This window comes from Pelobates fuscus, chromosome 9 (assembly GCF_036172605.1).
Source record: "Pelobates fuscus isolate aPelFus1 chromosome 9, aPelFus1.pri, whole genome shotgun sequence".
In the NCBI taxonomy this organism is placed as follows: domain Eukaryota; kingdom Metazoa; phylum Chordata; class Amphibia; order Anura; family Pelobatidae; genus Pelobates; species Pelobates fuscus.
The window spans coordinates 22,464,252-22,484,241 of NC_086325.1; the positions used below are offsets into that span (position 1 = coordinate 22,464,252).

A 19,990-nucleotide genomic window follows, 5' to 3' on the forward strand; every position below is an offset into this window, starting at 1 on the left:
TGTCAGCCAATCCTACGAAGTCCCTACCTTCTCTATCGCGGGACCTTTGCGCTGCTGGAATATACCTGTCTTCCCTAACACTTCCTCTGTTCCCATTACTCCCTCTATAACCATTACTTCCTCCGGGGCCTCCTCTACCTCTCGCTCTGCCTCTAAAGTTTCCGTAGCCTGCCCTGGGTTGGTCTCTCTCGTACTGCTCTCTTTGCGGACATTCGTTCCTCCAATGCCCTTCTTCCCTGCAATACGCGCACTGATCCCTACTCAAAGGCTCCCTACTCCATCTATTATTGCCTCTATCTGGGCCCCGTTTATCTACGCCTGCGATCGCTACCGCTAGCATATCAGCCTTTTTACGCATCTTGCGCTCTTCCTCTTTCTTACTTTCTGTATCCCTGTTCATATAGACCTTATTTGCTACCTCCATTAGTTGGGTGATGGACATACCTGCAAACCCTTCTAACTTTTGTAGCTTGCGCTTAATATCTCCGTATGCTTGGCTGACAAAGGCGGAGTTAACCATTCGGGAATTGTCTGCGTCTTCCGGATTAAAGGGGGTATACAAGCGGTATGCCTCCAATAATCGGTCATAAAAGACACTGGGCGCTTCATCGCTTTTCTGAATCACCTCAACTGTCTTCGACATGTTAATGGCTTTCTTTCCTCCTGCTTTCATGCCAGCAATTATAGCGTCTCTATAGGCTCTGAGTTGAACCATATCAGCACCATTTACGTTCCAATCGGGATCAGTGTTGGGATAATGTGTTGCGGCCCATGCTGCTGGATTAGCTTGGTTCAAAGCACGGGCTCTATCCTCTAGTGCTTTAATGGCTGCTTGATTTATTCTTGTCCTTTCCTCATTGTTAAATAAAGTCATTAATAACTGCTGGCAATCAGCCCATGTCGGATTATGCGTCTGTACTATTGAGGTGAACAGATCAGTCATGGCTTGTGGTTTCTCAGTATACGAGGAATTATGGGTCTTCCAGTTTAAAAGGTCGGTAGTGGTAAATGGGACATATACGAAGACTGGGTCAGCGTGTGCCATTTGACCTGCGGCATCGATATAAGCTGACCCGGGATTTAGGCGAAGAGGCATCTGATAGTGCTTTAATTGTTGGGCACCAGTCAACTGTCGGGTTTGGATGGGGCTACGTAGAGAGGCGTCAGTCATGGGTTCCGGTCGGGGAGAGATAGGGTATGGGGATGTGGGAGGTTGGTTTTGGGAAAAGGTCGTAAATAAAACATTTCGAGCCGAGCTAGATGAAGCTTGACCGGAAGTCTGAAGTGGCGCCAAATCAGGATATTCGTTTTTAATGGGGGTGGGTTCTGGTTCCGGAAGGGGAGATTTAGTACGAGGGGGGGTGGATCCTGTACTGGAGGAGGAAGCGGAAGTGGATGAGGGTAATGAGGGGAGGGGTGCAGGACTTCCTGCGTTTGCGTCACTTCTTCTTAACGGAAAGTAAGGGGGCGGCAAAGGGATCTCGGACTCAGGGGGCGTGTCCAAAATGGGCCTAACACCAGTCCTAGTGGACGAACAAGTCCTAGCTACCATGAGGCGACACTGCTCCTCGTGGCATGTCTGGAGCCATTTTGGCGAGTCATTTACGGCCTGTCTCCAACAGTCAATATAAGGAAACTGGCCGTAAAGTTCAGGCCTACCTGATACAGCCACGTGTAAGCGCTGTACCAGAGTTAGATCCAAACTGCCACGTGGCGGCCATGCCGCAACCAAAGTAGGCCACTCTCTAGTACACAAAGTAACTAAACGCACAGGAGACATCTTAACCCCAAAATCACAAGTTTTGAATCCCTTTTTAAAATTCTTCACCATACAACCTAAGGGATCCGGAATCGTTGACTGCGACGCACCCATACTTAACAATGGAACGTCGTCGACAACGAATACTATACACGCGTACTATTCAACAGTCACACCCGTTTCCTCTGGCAACAGCACCACGTGGTACGGTTACCAAGTGAAACGTACACAATAACAATAAACACTCAGGGAATTCCCGTACACACACAGCTGTTACACCAGTCACTATATAATCAATATTATGCCCTTTGGCGTAACTATACAGTCACCCACGCTATAATTCTCTATATACGAATTACCCGTCTATAACACACCCCAGTAACATCGTCTTTTACAAATAGCGGTTACAGTACGGTTAGCATAGGTCAAAGCACAAGTTAAGGTCACAATACAATTATTAGTGGTTATGGTGTTAAAACATGCAATTGACGACAATGATTAGTACTTATATACAATGTCAGTAAATATACAGGGTTATGGTACCGTGCACTATAATACAGCAACACACTATTAACACTCTCGCTAGACGGCTGAGCTCGCGCTATCTAACAAGATATACACTTTACTAAAACAATCGTTAACACATTTACAATTCCCAACTAAACTATTGGCCAGTACCTTGAATGGACTACCTAAAACTATATACACCCGTTTTGGTTAGCCACACTGCCCAATCACCACATATATAGCGAGCTAGAGAACCGAATTTACACAGGCGCCTCTTAGTCGCACTATCAAAAGTCTAGTGGGTTCCAAATTTACACGCCTTCCCACTTAGCCCAGATAGGATGAGAACTAGCGAACCGAATTTACACAGGCGCCGCTTAGTCTCCCGGTCCCTCCGACCTAGCGAACGTAATATACACCCTAGAACGCTAGTCTAGACAAGACACCGGTGTCCGGCTAGGGCTATTTACACCAGAACCCCGCCTGACTAACCAAATCAAACGGTCTGACTAAAGAGCGTTCGATCGAGCGGTGCGCCTTCGCTCCTTCCCTCCGACAGAGGGGGCAGATACACAGATTCAAAACCCCTTTGGGCCTACCGCACAATCGGTATACCCCTAGTGGGTCCTGCCGTCTAAAACAGCAGTTGTCTTACCTCCTCGTTCCTGAACCTGAGTTCACACTCATCGACGGGGACACCCCAGCACTTCTCACGTAGAGGCCGATGATCTCCTGGACAACAGACCAGTGGCGCCGAGACGAAGGGAGGTCCACGCAGAAGTTCAGGGGTGCAGCCGTAGAGAACGTGGGCAAAGATAGACCGTCTCACGCCTCTGCCTCTCAGCTACCGTTGAACGATGAGCTTCCCGGCCAATGCACCAAATGATACCGGAGAAACTGACGGAAGCCAAGCACAGAGAGATGGACACAGGTTTCTTCAGGAAGGAAGAGATTCTTTATTGGATCACCGATCGGGACTCAGAGGGACTAATGTCACCAAAATACAGCAAGTTCTGAGCCCCGGACAATAGTGCAGGCTCCTTATATAGGCATATAACTCCTCCCATATTAAGCTCCACCCGCACATTCTCTCAACCAATCAACCCAAATAAGAATTAACTTCCTGTTTGACCGCATGGCTTGTCCAGCACAATGGAGGAGGGGGAATACTATATCCTGTATTCTTGCACATGCTCCGTACACTACTGATCGTATCTTGCCTCGTGCAACCAACTGATCGATACGTCAGCATATGCACGTACACATGCCACGTGGTAATCTCGGCCTACTAAATTTATTTTTACCGAGATTCCACCACAAAAGCAATGTAACTCCTAAATGGCAGAGAATTGAGCAATGACACTGCAGGGGCATGATCTCTACACAAAAAAAGCACTCCATTAAGATAAGGTTGTTTTGGTGCCGATTGTGTTCCTAAGCAGTGTCATCATCAATTGTATGTCATAGCTTTTTGTTGCAATTTCTTACATGCCTTTTATAGCCATTGCACAGTATGTTGGTACTTAAAAGACATAGACAGAAAACAGCCAATTCCTGTCAGTTCAAAGTAAGGGGTAGCAATAACTATAAAGATTTAAACATGCAAAAAAAATCACAGCGTATTAATGAGGCCAAAATCATTCAAATGTATTAAAGTTGTATTGGTGTCTGGAGTGTCTCTTGAAGTTAAAGTTGTTTTGGTAAAGTTGTCTTGGGAATTTTTCAAATTCTTCACATCACTGTGTGCCATACACCATGCTATAAATGAAGCAATAGGGTGGGACAGGCTGTTTAGCTTTAGAAATAAACGAAAGTGACTTATGTAGCAATCTGTGAAATGTTTGAAGCAGAAGTAAAACATGAAGCAACCTTTGAATTGTTACTTAGAATAAACCCTAAGAGAAAGTAAATTGTGTAGCAATCAGTGACATTTATTTAGTAATCATTGAAGAAGTAAATTAACAGCACACACCACACCCCATACTCTGGCACTCTCTGTTCTATATATGTCCACTTTTACTACAGATATGAACACCCTGTATGTTACCAGAATTGCACAACTTTGTAATAAAGAGATAAAAGAGTGTATGTTTATATCTCTCTCTTTCAGGGATCGACAAACTATAGACCTCCCAGCTGCTACAGAACTGTAAATCCTAGGATTCTATGTTAGCTCAGAGGCTGGCAAAGCATGATGGGAATTGTAGTTTTATAACTTTCTGGCCATCTCTGTTGTATTCCCAAAATAGTAATAGATGGAAGCTGCTTGACTTTTGACCCTGCATATTAAATCAGAGCTATCCAGTTCAAAATGATTTATTAATCAAGACACAGAGCTGCTACACTGATATTGAGTTCTATTTCACTAAAGTACTCTATGTACTAGAGAAACCACACACTGTGCTATGTCGTCGGCCATTTTCTTGGAGACCAAATATAAGCTGCTGGGGAGCTCGGGTGGCTCCAATAAAATGGCTCCAAACACCAATTTTAAGACTCTTTTGTTTAGACCTTAATCAAAGGTATTCTCACGAGTGTTGCTTCACGCCATTAGATTCGTATTCTATGTCTAGGGCTGTATTGCGATGGGTAGACAGTTACTTCCGCCACACTCTGACGTCACGTCCATGTCTTTTCCGCCATGTTGGTTTTCCCACTGCATTGACACCCAGGCAGACTCTTGAATTTTCACTAGGAGGGTAATGAGCGATTACTTGTCATTAATGCTGCAATTCACGTTTTTCATTTATAAGTTCTGCTTACAGTACTATGATTCCAGCATTTTGATTGCAATTACTGATAGCAATGTGACATTACTGACCACTTTGCAACATAGACTCGAATCAGTTTATATTCTTCACAAATCATTGAAACTTAAATTATTTAAAATATATATTTACTGTAATGGTCATAGGAGAGGTGTATAGGATGACCCCAGGGCTGTTATGGTATTTTATTAATTGCAAGAGCTGTTAAAAGTTGTATTTACTGCACCAGCTGCTATTGGTGTATTATTAGCAGCCATAACTATAAATATATATTTTTATTGATGCTTAACATGATCCAGTGATGTCACTCTGTGTCCCTGATTCATGGTGGCAGGGTGATATTATCACTGGCTAAACTGGCAAACCAGTCTTCTTAAAAATATTCTTATTTTATTATTTATATAGCGCCTGCAAATTCCGTAGCACTGTACAATTGTTGGAACTCTTCACTAAACCGTGAATTATGATAAATAGGCTAGAGAAATGGAAATGTTAGACCAAAAGAGAGCTGATCGATGTTAGGAAGATGGATACCAAACGAGATGGGTAGATGTAACACTAGGTAGAGCGGCGGATGGATAGAGAAATAGCTGGATAGCGTGGTGTGTGGGTAGACTAATCGTTGGGTATAACTTAATGGATAGTCAATGGATAGATACATGCGCAGCTAGATAGATGAATAGGTAGATAAATTGTTACTTAAAATTTAGTCTTACACTCCTCTTTCTCTCATCTTTGTACACAGAGCTCAGTGCAACCATAACAAATAAATTCTCCAACTTACAGTATTTGTATCCAAATACGTCTTTATTCATTCATTTTATATTAACATAGTAAAGATATAAATTTAAAAAATCTCGAGTGCTGGTGTTAGGATACTTTTAATAAATTAATTAGATAAATGAATGGATCCACATGAAACTAGAGATAGATGGACGGGCACAGATAACTAGAGAGATGGATGACTGGACAGATTGCTAGACAGAGAGATGGATGACTGGACAGATTGCTAGACAGAGAGATGGATGACTGGACAGATTGCTAGACAGAGAGATGGATGACTGGACAGATTGCTAGACAGAGAGATGGATGACTGGACAGATTGCTAGACAGAGAGATGGATGACTGGACAGATTGCTAGACAGAGAGATGGATGACTGGACAGATTGCTAGACAGAGAGATGGATGACTGGACAGATTGCTAGACAGAGAGATGGATGACTGGACAGATTGCTAGACAGAGAGATGGATGACTGGACAGATTGCTAGACAGAGAGATGGATGACTGGACAGATAGCTAGACAGAGAGATGGATGACTGGACAGATTGCTAGACAGAGAGATGGATGACTGGACAGATTGCTAGACAGAGAGATGGATGACTGGACAGATTGCTAGACAGAGAGATGGATGACTGGACAGATTGCTAGACAGAGAGATGGATGACTGGACAGATTGCTAGACAGAGAGATGGATGACTGGACAGATTGCTAGACAGAGAGATGGATGACTGGACAGATTGCTAGACAGAGAGATGGATGGATGGACAGATTGCTAGACAGAGATACGGATGGATGGATGGATGGACAGATTGCTAGACAGAGATACGGATGGATGGATGGACAGATTGCTAGACAGAGATACGGATGGATGGATGGACAGATTGCTAGACAGAGATACGGATGGATGGATGGACAGATTGCTAGACAGAGATACGGATGGATGGATGGACAGATTGCTAGACAGAGATACGGATAGATGGATGGACAGATTGCTAGACAGAGAGATGGATGGATGGACAGATTGCTAGACAGAGAGATGGATGGATGGACAGATTGCTAGACAGAGAGATGGATGGATGGATGGACAGATTGCTAGACAGAGAGATGGATGGATGGATGGACAGATTGCTAGACAGAGAGATGGATGGATGGATGGACAGATTGCTAGACAGAGAGATGGATGGATGGATGGACAGATTGCTAGACAGAGAGATGGATGGATGGACAGATTGCTAGACAGAGAGATGGATGGATGGATGGACAGATTGCTAGACAGAGAGATGGATGGATGGATGGACAGATTGCTAGACAGAGATACGGATGGATGGATGGACAGATTGCTAGACAGAGATACGGATGGATGGATGGACAGATTGCTAGACAGAGGGATGGATGGACAGATTGCTAGACAGAGGGATGGATGGACAGATTGCTAGACAGAGGGATGGATGGACAGATTGCTAGACAGAGGGATGGATGGACAGATTGTTAGACAGAGGGATGGGTGGACAGATTGCTAGACAGAGAGATGGATGGATGGATGGATGGACGGATTGCTAGACAGAGAGATGGATGGATGGACAGATTGCTAGACAGAGAGATGGATGGATGGACAGATTACTGAATAACTGTATGGATGAGTTGACATATTTTTATTGATGTTTTTCCATCTTGTGTTTTACTTTATTCCAGACACATTATTCCTCAATGAGAGCCACACAACCTACAGAATCATGAGCAAGCTAGGTAAGACTTACACTACAAGTAAATATCTTTTATTTTCCCAGATCTTTCTTTTATTCACTACTTTGAGATTTCTAATCGTCATTTTACGTGTTGGTAATAGTGTTGAACACATTAGTAATTTTAACTCTTGATAACCATCAGATTCCATATTTACACAACGTTCTGCTACCATATCCCTGATCCCTTCCTGACTCCATATTAAACAGGTTTCGGCTACCATACCCCTGATCTATCTCTGATTGTATTGACTGTGATCTCACCCTGATTCTTAATCTCCTCCCCTTTGTATAACAAGCCTACTGATTTCTGCCTGATTCCCGGGTTAATCACACTACAGCATCGATAACCTAGTTTTAATTCCACTCTCATATTCTGAGTTACAATCGGGGTTATTTACTAAAGGGTCATTTACCGTATTTATTGTTTTGTTAATGTTATTATTATTTTTCCACGAAGTTGGCAAAGTTTATCTGATAACATTTCCATGTCTTGCTGAGCCATTCACAAAAAAAAAGATAGCAGGACAATAGGGAGCTGGCAGGTCCATGCATAGTTATGAGCAGTAACTGGAGCAATTAATGTTCAATAACTGCACCTGACCGAGGTATAAAGGAAAATCGTGTTTCATGTATAAAGATTAACAAACCATGAGTGGAAATACAATATGCCCCTGGTGACTATTAAGTTCCAGGTTAGTTCTGCTTAACGTGGTCCCATCTCCCTCTATCCCCTCGATCCATAATTTCAGTAGGCTATCCAGTTAGGGTGAGAGCCACCCTGTTACACCCCCTCTTAACTTGATTGCCCTACTACGTGATGATGACTCTGGACAAAATAGTAATTTGACTGTAATTCAAAGTGAATTTCAAATTTTAGGCCACAATCGTGGAACTGAAAAAAATCTTCAAGTCAGCTGTATGTTCAGTTTGGATATTTTGGTCAAAAATATGAAATTCACTTTGAAGTCCTAGCAATTCAGTACTCAAAGAGGAACTCACTAGAGACTGAACTCTCTGACAGTATTACGGCATCCCGTGTGTGACACAGATTGTGATATTCTGTGATGTCAATCTCAATCTGTTATCGAAACCCCAATATTTGTCTTATCCCCTATTTACACATCACTGTGAACTCTCTGATTCCTAGACTAAAATGCATGTATTTTGTCACAGAATCCTTCATCTCTCACTCTCCAAGATATTCATTGGAATTGCATTTTGTTCTCCATAGTTCTGATCCATTTTCATATTATTATTATTATTATTATTATTACAGATCTCCCTCCAGGGGATCCACTGGATCTCCCGCTCTCCATACTTGAAGTTGGTGTTGCTGGGAGAATGGAACTGATCACCGAAAATCCCAAATTGAATGGATCATTCTTTCCGCTATCCACAGTATGTGAATTATAATATTAATATGTTCTACCCATGATTTTGTGTCAATTAAACAGTATTATTTGTAGTGTTTCGAGGGCTGTAGATGTGGCTCTGATTCTGGATTTGCATCATGCAATGTGCTTTTTACTGATGGTAAACTCTGTCATTGTTTTAGGTCCCCAATGGGTTGCCTCCATATGATGTGGATGTGTCTTTTGAAGTTATCCAGAAGTATCTTGGCGATCCTGATTGGCTGTCCGTTCATCACTTTGATCGGAGCGAGCGGTATGTATGAGCCTACTAATCTGCAAGCTGTACTGACCCTGGAGAAAGTGTAGACACTGCTGTGTGTCCTAATTCATCTGCCCTGTCTATTCTATACTGTACATGTATCCCCTTTTTATACATATCCAGTTACATAAATCCCATCATGTGCCTGCACGATGGAATGTGTATACCATAATGCGGACATCACCTATCTATTGTGCCAATATAGACATTCTAGGGTTGCATCCCATGTCGTACTGTATTGGAAACTCCCAGCCATGCACCCCCTTTTATGCAAGTATAGAGATTTCAGGCTCTGATCCGAGATTGTACTAGTAAAGGAGAGCCCATGTTGTGGATCAAACCTTGTGTCTGTCCTTTTGGTTCTAAGGCTTTCTGCCTGAGTTGGGGATTGAGATTTTCAGCTGTGTGTCTCATTGGGTCCTTTAGGGCCTGGCCTCGAACAATGAATATACAGTCTCTCTATCACATGGATCTGACTGCCCCGCACATGGAACTCAGTGTGGAACGGAACTCTGCTACTGGAGAATTACTTGGGATCAATGAGGTGGGACATATTCACTACTGCGTTGATAAATAATGGTTATTTATGTAAGTGTGCAACATGGTATTTATAAGAACATTGCACTTGTGCAGAAAGCTATGAGACAGGAGAAACTTCATGTTATTTAAACAAAATGTACATCTTATTTTTAGGGATATTTATTACCAGGATAATGTGTTTCCTTTTCTCTCCTTCCTGTATTGCTCTTGCGCGCTCTCTCTCATAAGCATATTTTATTCCTTTCCCAGGTTTCGGTGAATCATGCTGGACTCTCGGCTCAAAATTCTCTTTCCCTCCGCCGACCCCCTGGCCCTCATTCCCAGTCTGTCAAAGGAAGCACGTCAAATTTTCCATTTTGGCCCGGTAAGTTTACCCACATAAAGGGGTAATCCAGTTGCAGTAATTGAGAAGAAAAAAGGCACAAGGTGTCTTTGACCTGTTATTTTTATCTCTCTTGCACTGTCACTTATAGGTGGAATGGATGAACCTACTCTTGAGCAGATGAAGACCATTGGTGAGGAAGAGGAATCCTTGGACTTTGAAAAGGGTACTGGCGCTTTTCTATATTAATACAAAAAGTAGATAACTGTGCCTTAGAACACATTCAGCCGATGACGGGGAAAGGAGGCGGAGAAAAGGTATGTGTTTAACCCCTTCCTCACCCTAGAGCCCGGTGGGAGGGGGACCCTAAGGGTGGGAGGGACCTAGAGACCCTATAATGTCAGGAAAACTAGTATGTTTTCCTGGCACTATAGTGGTCCTTTAAGTGTATGAAGTATTTGGCTGTTATACAGTGCATGGTATCTCAAAGAAAAAGGAAAAAGAGAGACAATAATAGTGCAGTATGTCTTTAACACAGTACTACTTCAGAGTACTATAGCAAAAACTCACAATTTATAGAGCTACAAAGAGCTCTGCTGTGTAGGGCGTAGACAGTACAATCCCCGTCACTGGATATATTTTCAGCTGGTGGTAGACTTTATCGGTGTCTCGAATATGTGAAGACAAAAATTGGGATATCCAGTAGTGCAATATGTATATCAAAGTGGTAGTGCATATACGAAAAGGTAGGTGTCACATGAACTAGAGCATGGACCTGCTCTAGTATAAAGCACTTTGGTGGTATGATCCTCACCTGGGATATATGTGGATCAGAAAGCCAAAAAAAAGTAAAATTTTAAAGTATTTATTTTATTATGATAAACAAGATATATATAAAATATAAAAAGCAATCCAAATGGAAGACAGAGCCACACTTTATGCATTTCACTCTGGAGGTTTAATCAGAAGTTTGGTTTGTGAATACATATCAGTTTAAATAGGCAAATAATGAATACAATTAACACATGTGTATGACAATATTCATTGGCTTCCTTTCAAGTCTAAATTAGCATATCAATTCCCATTGGTGAGTTTAGAAAACTTGTATTGCATGTATATCAGGCAGTTCGGGAAGGATCACTATCATTGCTGGTGAGAAAGCTCAGTGGGCCGATGTGCCATCAGCAGAATCTGCCCAACCCCTGGGCTGCAGGTTCAAAACCCGGCAGGGCCAACCCGCATGTCCCATTTCGCCCTTGAAATGATGAGTATTCCACGCATGGGCAGCATCCTGGTAATTTTTTGCACGTGCCCAATATGTTCGTAGTTCTGCATATGTGCGGAACGTCCATTAGCCGCACAATCGTATTAGGGCACATAGAAGTGAAAATGGACATCGTGATAGATGGTAAATGTCCGGAGCTCAACAATGGAGGTAATAAAGAGTAAAAGAAGGTAGAAATAGAAGAATGTGAGGGAGAGCTTGTATAATATGCACAACAAGCGAAACATACACAGTGATTTTCTGTATTCACCTGCAAGATTCCACTGCCATAAGTTTGTTTTTATTGCATTCTTTAAATGGTACATCACATTTCTGATTTCAAGCTTTTTTTTTTAATTCTACCATTCCTTGAAACATTATTATATAGAAAGCAGAATTGTGTAACTCCAACTTACATTTGTTAGTTGAACTTGGTAATGTGCACCTATAAATGAAATCACTTCCAGTTTTCGTGCTCCCAAGGAATTTACATTTCTCATAGTTACACCTGTTCTTGCAAGTCTTGTCAGTTAGGGAATTTGTGTAGTTTGTCCAAGATGGCAAGGTCACTCTGGATTGGAGGCTGATTTACATGAAATGCCCCGGCTGTGCCTTTTGTACAGCACTTTGTAGATAATGAAAGACCTCGTATAGGTTGTGTTATAAATCGGAAAATCCTAAAAGTTTTTTTTTAACGTTATTGTAAATCAAATAATGGCAAAATTAGATGTATTTTTAGGCAGACAGAAGTGCACTTATTGAAACTTTATGGAAAACTGCGTATACAATGTGATTGGAATTCCATTGAAATAAAGGTATCCAAAATAATGTTGGACTTTTCATTTTTATTTCCAGCAGTTTTACATAGACTTTTCTCCTTAAGGGCTGATGACTGGTGGAAACAGGTGTTTAAAACTGTGACGAGGATGATTTTTTTTGTACTCCTGATTATTGGACAAATCCAGTCTTCTAGAACCTTCAGTCATTGCCCTTTAATGTCAAAATCCATACAATCTCATTTTAATTGTATTCATATTTATGTTTCTTCTTAAAAGATCTCCTGACTGTTCCTCCTGGATGGAAACAAGGAATGAATTTCAGACCGACAGGTGATTGTAATGTATTGTCCTTTCAACGTATAATAAAATATGTAATAAAGCACAATATTCCATTACCTTTAATATCCATGTAGAGGTTATAGGATGACACAGAAGCCGCACAAGGGGATATAGTTCACAATAATGTTAAGACTCCTATTAACACTACAAAGCTAATTTGTCTGCTATTTTTCAGATGTTGGGCGCTCCCTGGGGGTTCTACCTCTCACCAGCCTTTTAGGGGCCCTGGATGATTTCTCTCTGGGTGACTCCAGCGAGGATGAGGAGGAAGGGAAAGGCCGTGATCAGACTGGTAAGGAGGAGAAGAAGGTGGCATTGCCCAGGAGTGACAGCCTGGAGGAGCTTGGAGTTATGGTAAATCTTTTAGGAACACTGAATTGGCGATCATTAAAATGTTTTAATGTGTATTAGCTATAGGGTTTCAGGTTCATTCATTTAAATTCATGATGCCTATTAGAAAACCCAGGGTATGCTATACAGGGCTGTCCTGGTTTAAAATGTGCCCCATATAGTTTGAAACTTTCTAAAATACTCCATCTGACAGCACACATTAGCCATGAATGGACATTAACAGATCTGAATGAATCATTCAAAGTATTTGAAGAAAAATGAGCTCCTTACACTTTTACTCATTATTGGTATTGACTAAATAAATGAAATAAAGAATTTGATGGCTGTTCCAAGGTTCTGTTTGCCATTCCTATGAGATATATCGTGTAAATCCTAGTTTTGCCTCTTACCATGATGTAGCTATCCAGCTGTGGGTCTGTGGCCTATAGACTGGCTAAGCATTATGGGATTTGTACTTTGTAATTGTTACGGCAGTCTGCAGCAGTCAGCCAAATATATCTTGGACTGTTGTGCATTCTGCCAGCATACAGGGTGCCTGCTGGGCTCAGCGTCTGAGCTGCAGGTTTATTGCATGCCCCGCTTTCCTTACAGCTTGGATTCATTGGTATACAAGTGGATAGTTCAGAAAAAAAAAATTTTCTGGGCACCTTAAAAAAAATCATCATAGTGCTTTAATGTAACATTTATGTGTGATAGTCTCGTTTTTTTATTGTGAGAAGAAAGAGCAGAATGTTGTTTATAAGAGAAAATGGGAAGGAAACTAAAAGGAAGAGTTGGATGGGAATCCAAAGAGGGTGAGGGAATCTGAAAGGGATGGGGAAAGTCAGTGCTGAGTCAGTGCCCCACCAGCCAAAGGGTCCACATTACCAAAAACATAGGGGTGGGATCATAGAGGCTAACTGTAAGACCATTTTTAAAAACTTTTTTTTCATTCCTCCTCTCCAATTTTATCTGTTAATTGTTTTCATCTGTTTTTCAGACCATTTCTCCTCCGGCCCCCGCTTCCCTGACCCCTCCAGCAGATGTCACTGTTGAGCACTGGGCTGTACCTCTGAACAGTAATGATCCTGTAGCTGATTTCTATAAGCTCATCCCCCAGCTGGCGTTTAAGGTGTGTGTGTATAGAATGTAAATACATGTAATAATCTGAGCAGACTTCCTGCTACTCACGTTTATAAGAAATGGTTATTAATTAGTTCACTGATTGTGTTTGTCTGTAATTTTACATTTTATGAATGCACATAGTGTATAGATACAGTTTGTGTACCTACCTGAAGGTGACCTCGTCATCTACCGCTTTCATGTACGGCAGGGCCCATTTACTGCTAAAACAATATATAAAGATAACATTAATCGCTCCTGCTTGGATACCACAATATAGGATTTATAGGTGAACCAGGAATTGTGCATATTTTGCAAACAATTTGCGATTGCCATGTCACCTCTCCAAACTCTCCAAACATTCTAGGTAAGTAAATAACCGACCCCTTCAATGTGTAGTGTAAAAGGTTTATGACCAGAGACCCTTTAACCCTAAGAAGGCTTCTAATGACGCATGCCAAAAATCGAAATAAGAAATACTTTCTTGAGTTAGTTAAAATAAATCTCCAGCATTAAAGTTGTTAAAAGCGACGTGTATTCTTCCTGTCCTAATTTTAAGACCAGTCATTATTTTTTTTTTATTTGATAGTTTTTATTTGTTTTAGCAAAAAATTGAAAACGGGGGGCGATGTGGGGGGAGGGGGAGGGTAATTGGGTACAGAAAAGAAAGAGGGAAGAGGGGGTACTCTTAAAATGCAGTTCACAGTATTGTACAGACATTCTATTCTAATGTTTTCTTTATACAACTGTGTTATAAGACAAAACATTAGTTACTTCCTCATATGTACCTATTTGTTCAGCTTGTTTGGTTGCGGTGGGTGAGGGCACCGTGTGGTGATTCCCATCGTTACTTAATCTGTTTTGGTCATCCTTCCTGGATGTGATATAGCTTGTTAGGCTTCGGGTGGGCGGTGCTTCGTGTATGTAGAGCATCCCCCACCCCTTATCCCGTAGACCCCGATCTCCATGCGTCCCATGTCGACCATGTTTTCTAAATTAGTGTGGTTTGGGGAAATAGGCTGGGAAATTGGCTCTCGTATGCCCCTTGTATGTTTTGGAGGGAGGGTGTATGTTTTGGAGGGAGGGTGTTGTGGTCGATTTCCAATTTGAGACTATGGTGAGACTAGTTTTGTTTCATGCCTTGGTAGACTTAGTGGGAGGTCTAGGAGGTAAGTTCCTGGTGAGAGGGCGATGGGGAGTTCTAAGTAGTCAGATAGAAAGCTGTGGATCTCTCTCCACAGACTCTTTATTGCAGGTCCACCAGACATGTATGTAGGAGCCTTCTTCGGCCTCGCAGCGCCAGCATGTGTCTGTCGTTTGAGGGAATATCCTATGTAGCCTACTGGGCACCAAGTACCACCGGTATAATGTTTTGTAGGGTTGTTCTTTGAGGGGGGGCTGCTTTGAGCAGCTGATGGTTCAGTTTAAAAATGCGTTCCCAGTGTTTCTGGGTGTCTGTCTGCTGGAGGTCTGGGTGCCATTGTGTTGCTGGTTTCAAGTCCGCCAATAGGGTGTCGTCTTATACAAGTTTATAGCACATGGAGATCGGTTTGCACAGGGGGGCATTTTAGCCTGTATACATAGTTTTTCCCATATGGAGAGTGTATCTCTGGATATAGCATGATCTGATATTGACCTGAAGACCAGTAATTATTTAACATGTTCATTACTTGACTGCTCACCATTTTGGGAACATCAGTAGGGGAAACATCTAAGTTGAACAGAGATGTCTGAAGGTAATTTTTTTGTCAATCTAGTCCCATTCCATTAACTAGGATAATAGTGAATTTTCTGAATATTGATTTGCTTTACAGTAACAGGCTGTCCAGTGGGCTCTGCAGTATCTGTAACCTGTGCTTAGAATCAAGACTAAACTTTCTGCTCTTCTTGCACCCGTGTAGCACCCTTTCGAGCTGGACCCCTTTCAGAAGAAGGCTGTTCAGTGCCTGGAGGCTGGCTCCTCTGTGTTTATTGCTGCACATACATCAGCTGGCAAGACTGTGGTGGCAGAATATGCTATAGCACTGTCTCTCAAACACATGACCAGGTGAGTGGACGTGAAACGTGACCGTTTATGTAGCATCTCCATCCTCCTGTAATTTTTCCTAGAGGTTCAGAGTCTGCGTATCTCCCTGTGAGGTCTGACCCTCCTCCTGTTATTTAGTTCACAGATTTATGATGATTGATATTTTTGCCTTTGCACATATTCATCCATTCTCAGAATCCTTCCTGTGCTATCAGTGTCTTCCCTTCTGTCTCTCTTTTAGGACTATTTACACGTCACCCATCAAAGCTTTATCCAATCAGAAGTTTCGAGATTTCAAGATAACGTTTGGGGACGTGGGTCTGATTACTGGTGATGTACAGCTCTATACTGGGGCGCCATGTCTCATCATGACAACAGAGATTCTCCGGTTTGTATCTCAGTGACTGACTGCTTTCAGAGGGGATGTTCTCTCCTTCTCTCTACTTTCTGTGTAGACTCTCTCACATGACGCAGTCTACATGTACTTGCTCTTTGTCTCTCTGCTATCTTCCTGGACATTCTGCTTTCTGTGTAGACTTTGTCTGGCTGCTTCCTGTGTGAATTCTCTCAATTACCACGTCTCTCTTCCTCTCCCCACAGGTCAATGCTTTATAACGGCTCTGATGTTATTAGAGATTTAGAGTGGGTCATCTTTGATGAAGTTCATTACATCAATGATGCAGAGGTAGGTGTCTTTGTTTAGTACATGAGCTGCTATTCCCATCTCAAGGCTATTGACACCATGACCCCATATCTCTGGTTCTACAGCGCGGGGTTGTGTGGGAAGAGGTTCTGATAATGTTACCCGACCACGTGAACATCATTCTGCTGAGTGCCACAGTCCCCAATACCGTGGAGTTTGCAGACTGGATAGGGTAAGTGTCTGTAATGTTCATTGTGTCTATCTTCTAGTGCCTCTTCCTGCTGTATTGCATAGCCCCGAGTCCCCCTATAATTCTATATGCTACATAGCGCAGTCTCCCCTGTATATATTCCTATTTATTCCATAGCGCAGTCCCCTCCTGTATTCCTATCTATACCATAACGTAGTCCCTTCCTGTATTCCTATCTATACCATAACGTAGTCCCCTCCTGTATTCCTATCTATACCATAACGTAGTCCCCTCCTGTATTCATATCTATACCATAACGTAGTCCCCTCCTGTATTCCAACACATACTATAAAACAGATGTTTTCTTAAAACCTCCAGCAGTATTGTGGAAAGCTAAGCAATGCTCACGTATTTGACACTCGAAGGGTTCAGTAATTCTAACTTTTCATGATATCTCCAAAACAACTATTTCCAGGAGAATTAAAAAGAAAAAAATCTATGTAATCAGCACGACACGGAGACCTGTTCCATTGGAGCATTATCTGTACACGGGGAACAGCCAGAAGACACAGAATCAGTTTTTCCTGCTGCAAGATGCGTCTGGAGCATTTCAGACAAAAGGGTAAGGCTTGGTCCCCATCATCTGTAACAGCCAGTGGCCTTTATATGAACAGTCATAAAATGACACTTTACACACAAACTCAGTGATTGTCTGGGTCACACCGCACAAATGGTGTGCTATTCACACCTGATATCTCTTCCTGTTTCTTGGTGCGCAAGATCGATTCTTTAATTTTACTTTAATATATCGCTACTGCGGTGTGATGTCACTTCCTGTTTGGTGACAGTACACAGACTCCATTTTTTGGCTTAAGCAGAGATTATTGTTCCTATATTCTGATGTCACTTCCTGTCTGGTGACGGTACACAGACTCCATTTTTTGGCTTAAGCAGAGATTATTGCTCCTACATTCTGATGTCACTTCCTGTCTGGTGACGGCACACAGACTCCCTTTTTTGGTTTTGGCAGAGATTATTGCTCCTACGTTCTGATGTCATTTCCTGCATGGTAACGATGTTCCCAGCTTAATTTTTTGATTTCCCCTTTAGATGATAATTTGTGTCCTGTGATGTATTTTATTTTTCTGGACAGCTAGTAACATACTTGCTGCCAACTTACTGTATTGAACTTATAATCACTAATCTACCTGATTTGCCTGACTTTGTTCACCTGCAAACAATGTAACTGAGGATTTTGGCATAGAAGGGTGTCACTCAGAAGAAATGAATAATTCAATCCTATCACAAAAGAAATGTACATATTGCTGGATTTACAAAACAGAGAATATGAGAACTTGGAGTACTGAAAAAAGCTTAGAGAAACTCCGTAGCTTGCCCTTCGGTAAATCCCCGCTCAGGTCTCAAAATAGTTTAAGCTCACTTGTGCCATTACAGAGTGAACCTATACCATTCCCATCAGACTAATTCAACACATAAGGACAGCCCAGAACCAAAATGCTGGCCGGTGCTCTCTGCACGAGAGATACAGAAACCCCAAATAATAGTTTTGGCCTTCAATGGGCCTCGTCAGCGAGCTATAGCTGATACCCCTGTATGCACAGTGAGCATTGGGTCCACGTTTGAATTACCCTTTTTACTTGGGGAGAACTCTGAGAACAGGCAAAACTGGGGTAAACTGTGTATTCCCAAGTTGGAATAAGAGGGTATTTCACAGATCTCTCTTTGATTGTTTCCCTGTGAGATATTGGTATATTAAACGGGAGAATGTTATGTTAAACCAAGAATTCCAGGTGCTAGCTAGTATTAACAGGTCACACAGGGAAGCCAATAAGATTAGAAGATCAAGGATGTAGTCTCGGAATGGATTTATAAAACTCATTTCTGTTTCGTCTTGCTCAGGTACTATGCTGCAGTTGAAGCCAAGAAAGAAAGGTCATCAAAGTACTCTCAGACTTTTGGGGCTAGACACCCACATGGTGGTGGTTCTGGTCATGTGAGTAAATTGGAGGCAGCCGATTACCTCAATAAAACCCCAAAAGATTGTTACTGGGTGGGAGTGGGCATTATTCACTGTGTGCAAAGCAGAGTCATCCGAGAGCTGTGGGAAGTTAGTTAACATGATTGAAAGTTAATGCCAGGAGCATATGGGGGAAATAGTAAGATCACACAGTCAGAGGAAGTGAAATAGGGTGGATAGTAAGATCATGTAGTCAGAGGAAGTGAAATAGGGGGGAATAGGAAGATCACTCAGTCAGAGGAAGTGAAATAGGGGGGAATAGTAAGATCACACAGTCAGAGGAAGTGAAATAGGGGGGGATAGTAAGATCACACAGTCAGAGGAAGTGAAATAGGGGGGAATAGTAAGATAACATAGTCAGAGGAAGTGAAATAGGGGGGAATAGTAAGATCACACAGTCAGAGGAAGTGAAATAGGGGGGAATAGTAAGATAACACAGTCAGAGGAAGTGAAATAGGGGGGAATAGTAAGATCACACAGTCAGAGGAAGTGAAATAGGGGGGAATAGTAAGATCACACAGTCAGAGGAAGTGAAATAGGGGGGAATAGTAAGATCACACAGTCAGAGGAAGTGAAATAGGGGGGAATAGTAAGATCACACAGTCAGAGGAAGTGAAATAGGGGGGAATAGTAAGATCACACAGTCAGAGGAAGTGAAATAGGGGGGATAGTAAGATCACACAGTCAGAGGAAGTGAAATAGGGGGGATAGTAAGATCACACAGTCAGAGGAAGTGAAATAGGGGGGAATAGTAAGATCACACAGTCAGAGGAAGTGAAATAGGGGAGAAGTGTAAGATCACACAGTCAGAGGAAGTGAAATAGGGGGGATAGCAAGATCACACAGTCAGAGGAAGTGAAATAGGGGAGAAGTGTAAGATCACACAGTCAGAGGAAGTGAAATAGGGGGGAAGTGTAAGATCACACAGTCAGAGGAAGTGAAATGGGGGGAATAGTAAGATAACACAGTCAGAGGAAGTGAAATAGGGGGGATAGCAAGATCACACAGTCAGAGGAAGTGAGATAGGGGGAATAGTAAGATCACACAGTCAGAAGAAGTGAAATGGGGGAATAGTAAGATCACACAGTCAGAGGAAGTGAAATAGGGGGAATAGTAAGATCACACAGTCAGAGGAAGTGAAATAGGGGGGAATAGTAAGATCTCAC

The 19,990-nt window shown here is 42.2% G+C and overlaps 1 protein-coding gene across 1 annotated transcript in view; it reads left to right on the top strand.

The window, feature by feature from the left end:
• The first annotated feature begins 4,870 nt into the window (after window positions 1-4,870).
• The window catches only part of SKIC2 (SKI2 subunit of superkiller complex), a 29,578-nt gene continuing 14,458 nt past the window's right edge, over window positions 4,871-19,990 (top strand). The window contains exons 1-16 of the mRNA XM_063431470.1: window positions 4,871-4,965; window positions 7,508-7,561; window positions 8,837-8,958; window positions 9,116-9,225; window positions 9,658-9,775; window positions 10,021-10,135; window positions 10,245-10,319; window positions 12,413-12,466; window positions 12,651-12,829; window positions 13,806-13,937; window positions 15,829-15,974; window positions 16,195-16,341; window positions 16,554-16,638; window positions 16,722-16,828; window positions 17,262-17,408; window positions 18,707-18,800. Of these exons, the coding sequence (XP_063287540.1) occupies window positions 7,549-7,561; window positions 8,837-8,958; window positions 9,116-9,225; window positions 9,658-9,775; window positions 10,021-10,135; window positions 10,245-10,319; window positions 12,413-12,466; window positions 12,651-12,829; window positions 13,806-13,937; window positions 15,829-15,974; window positions 16,195-16,341; window positions 16,554-16,638; window positions 16,722-16,828; window positions 17,262-17,408; window positions 18,707-18,800 (1,644 nt within the window). The 5' untranslated portion in view covers window positions 4,871-4,965; window positions 7,508-7,548. The remainder of the gene's footprint in view (window positions 4,966-7,507; window positions 7,562-8,836; window positions 8,959-9,115; window positions 9,226-9,657; window positions 9,776-10,020; window positions 10,136-10,244; window positions 10,320-12,412; window positions 12,467-12,650; window positions 12,830-13,805; window positions 13,938-15,828; window positions 15,975-16,194; window positions 16,342-16,553; window positions 16,639-16,721; window positions 16,829-17,261; window positions 17,409-18,706; window positions 18,801-19,990) is intronic.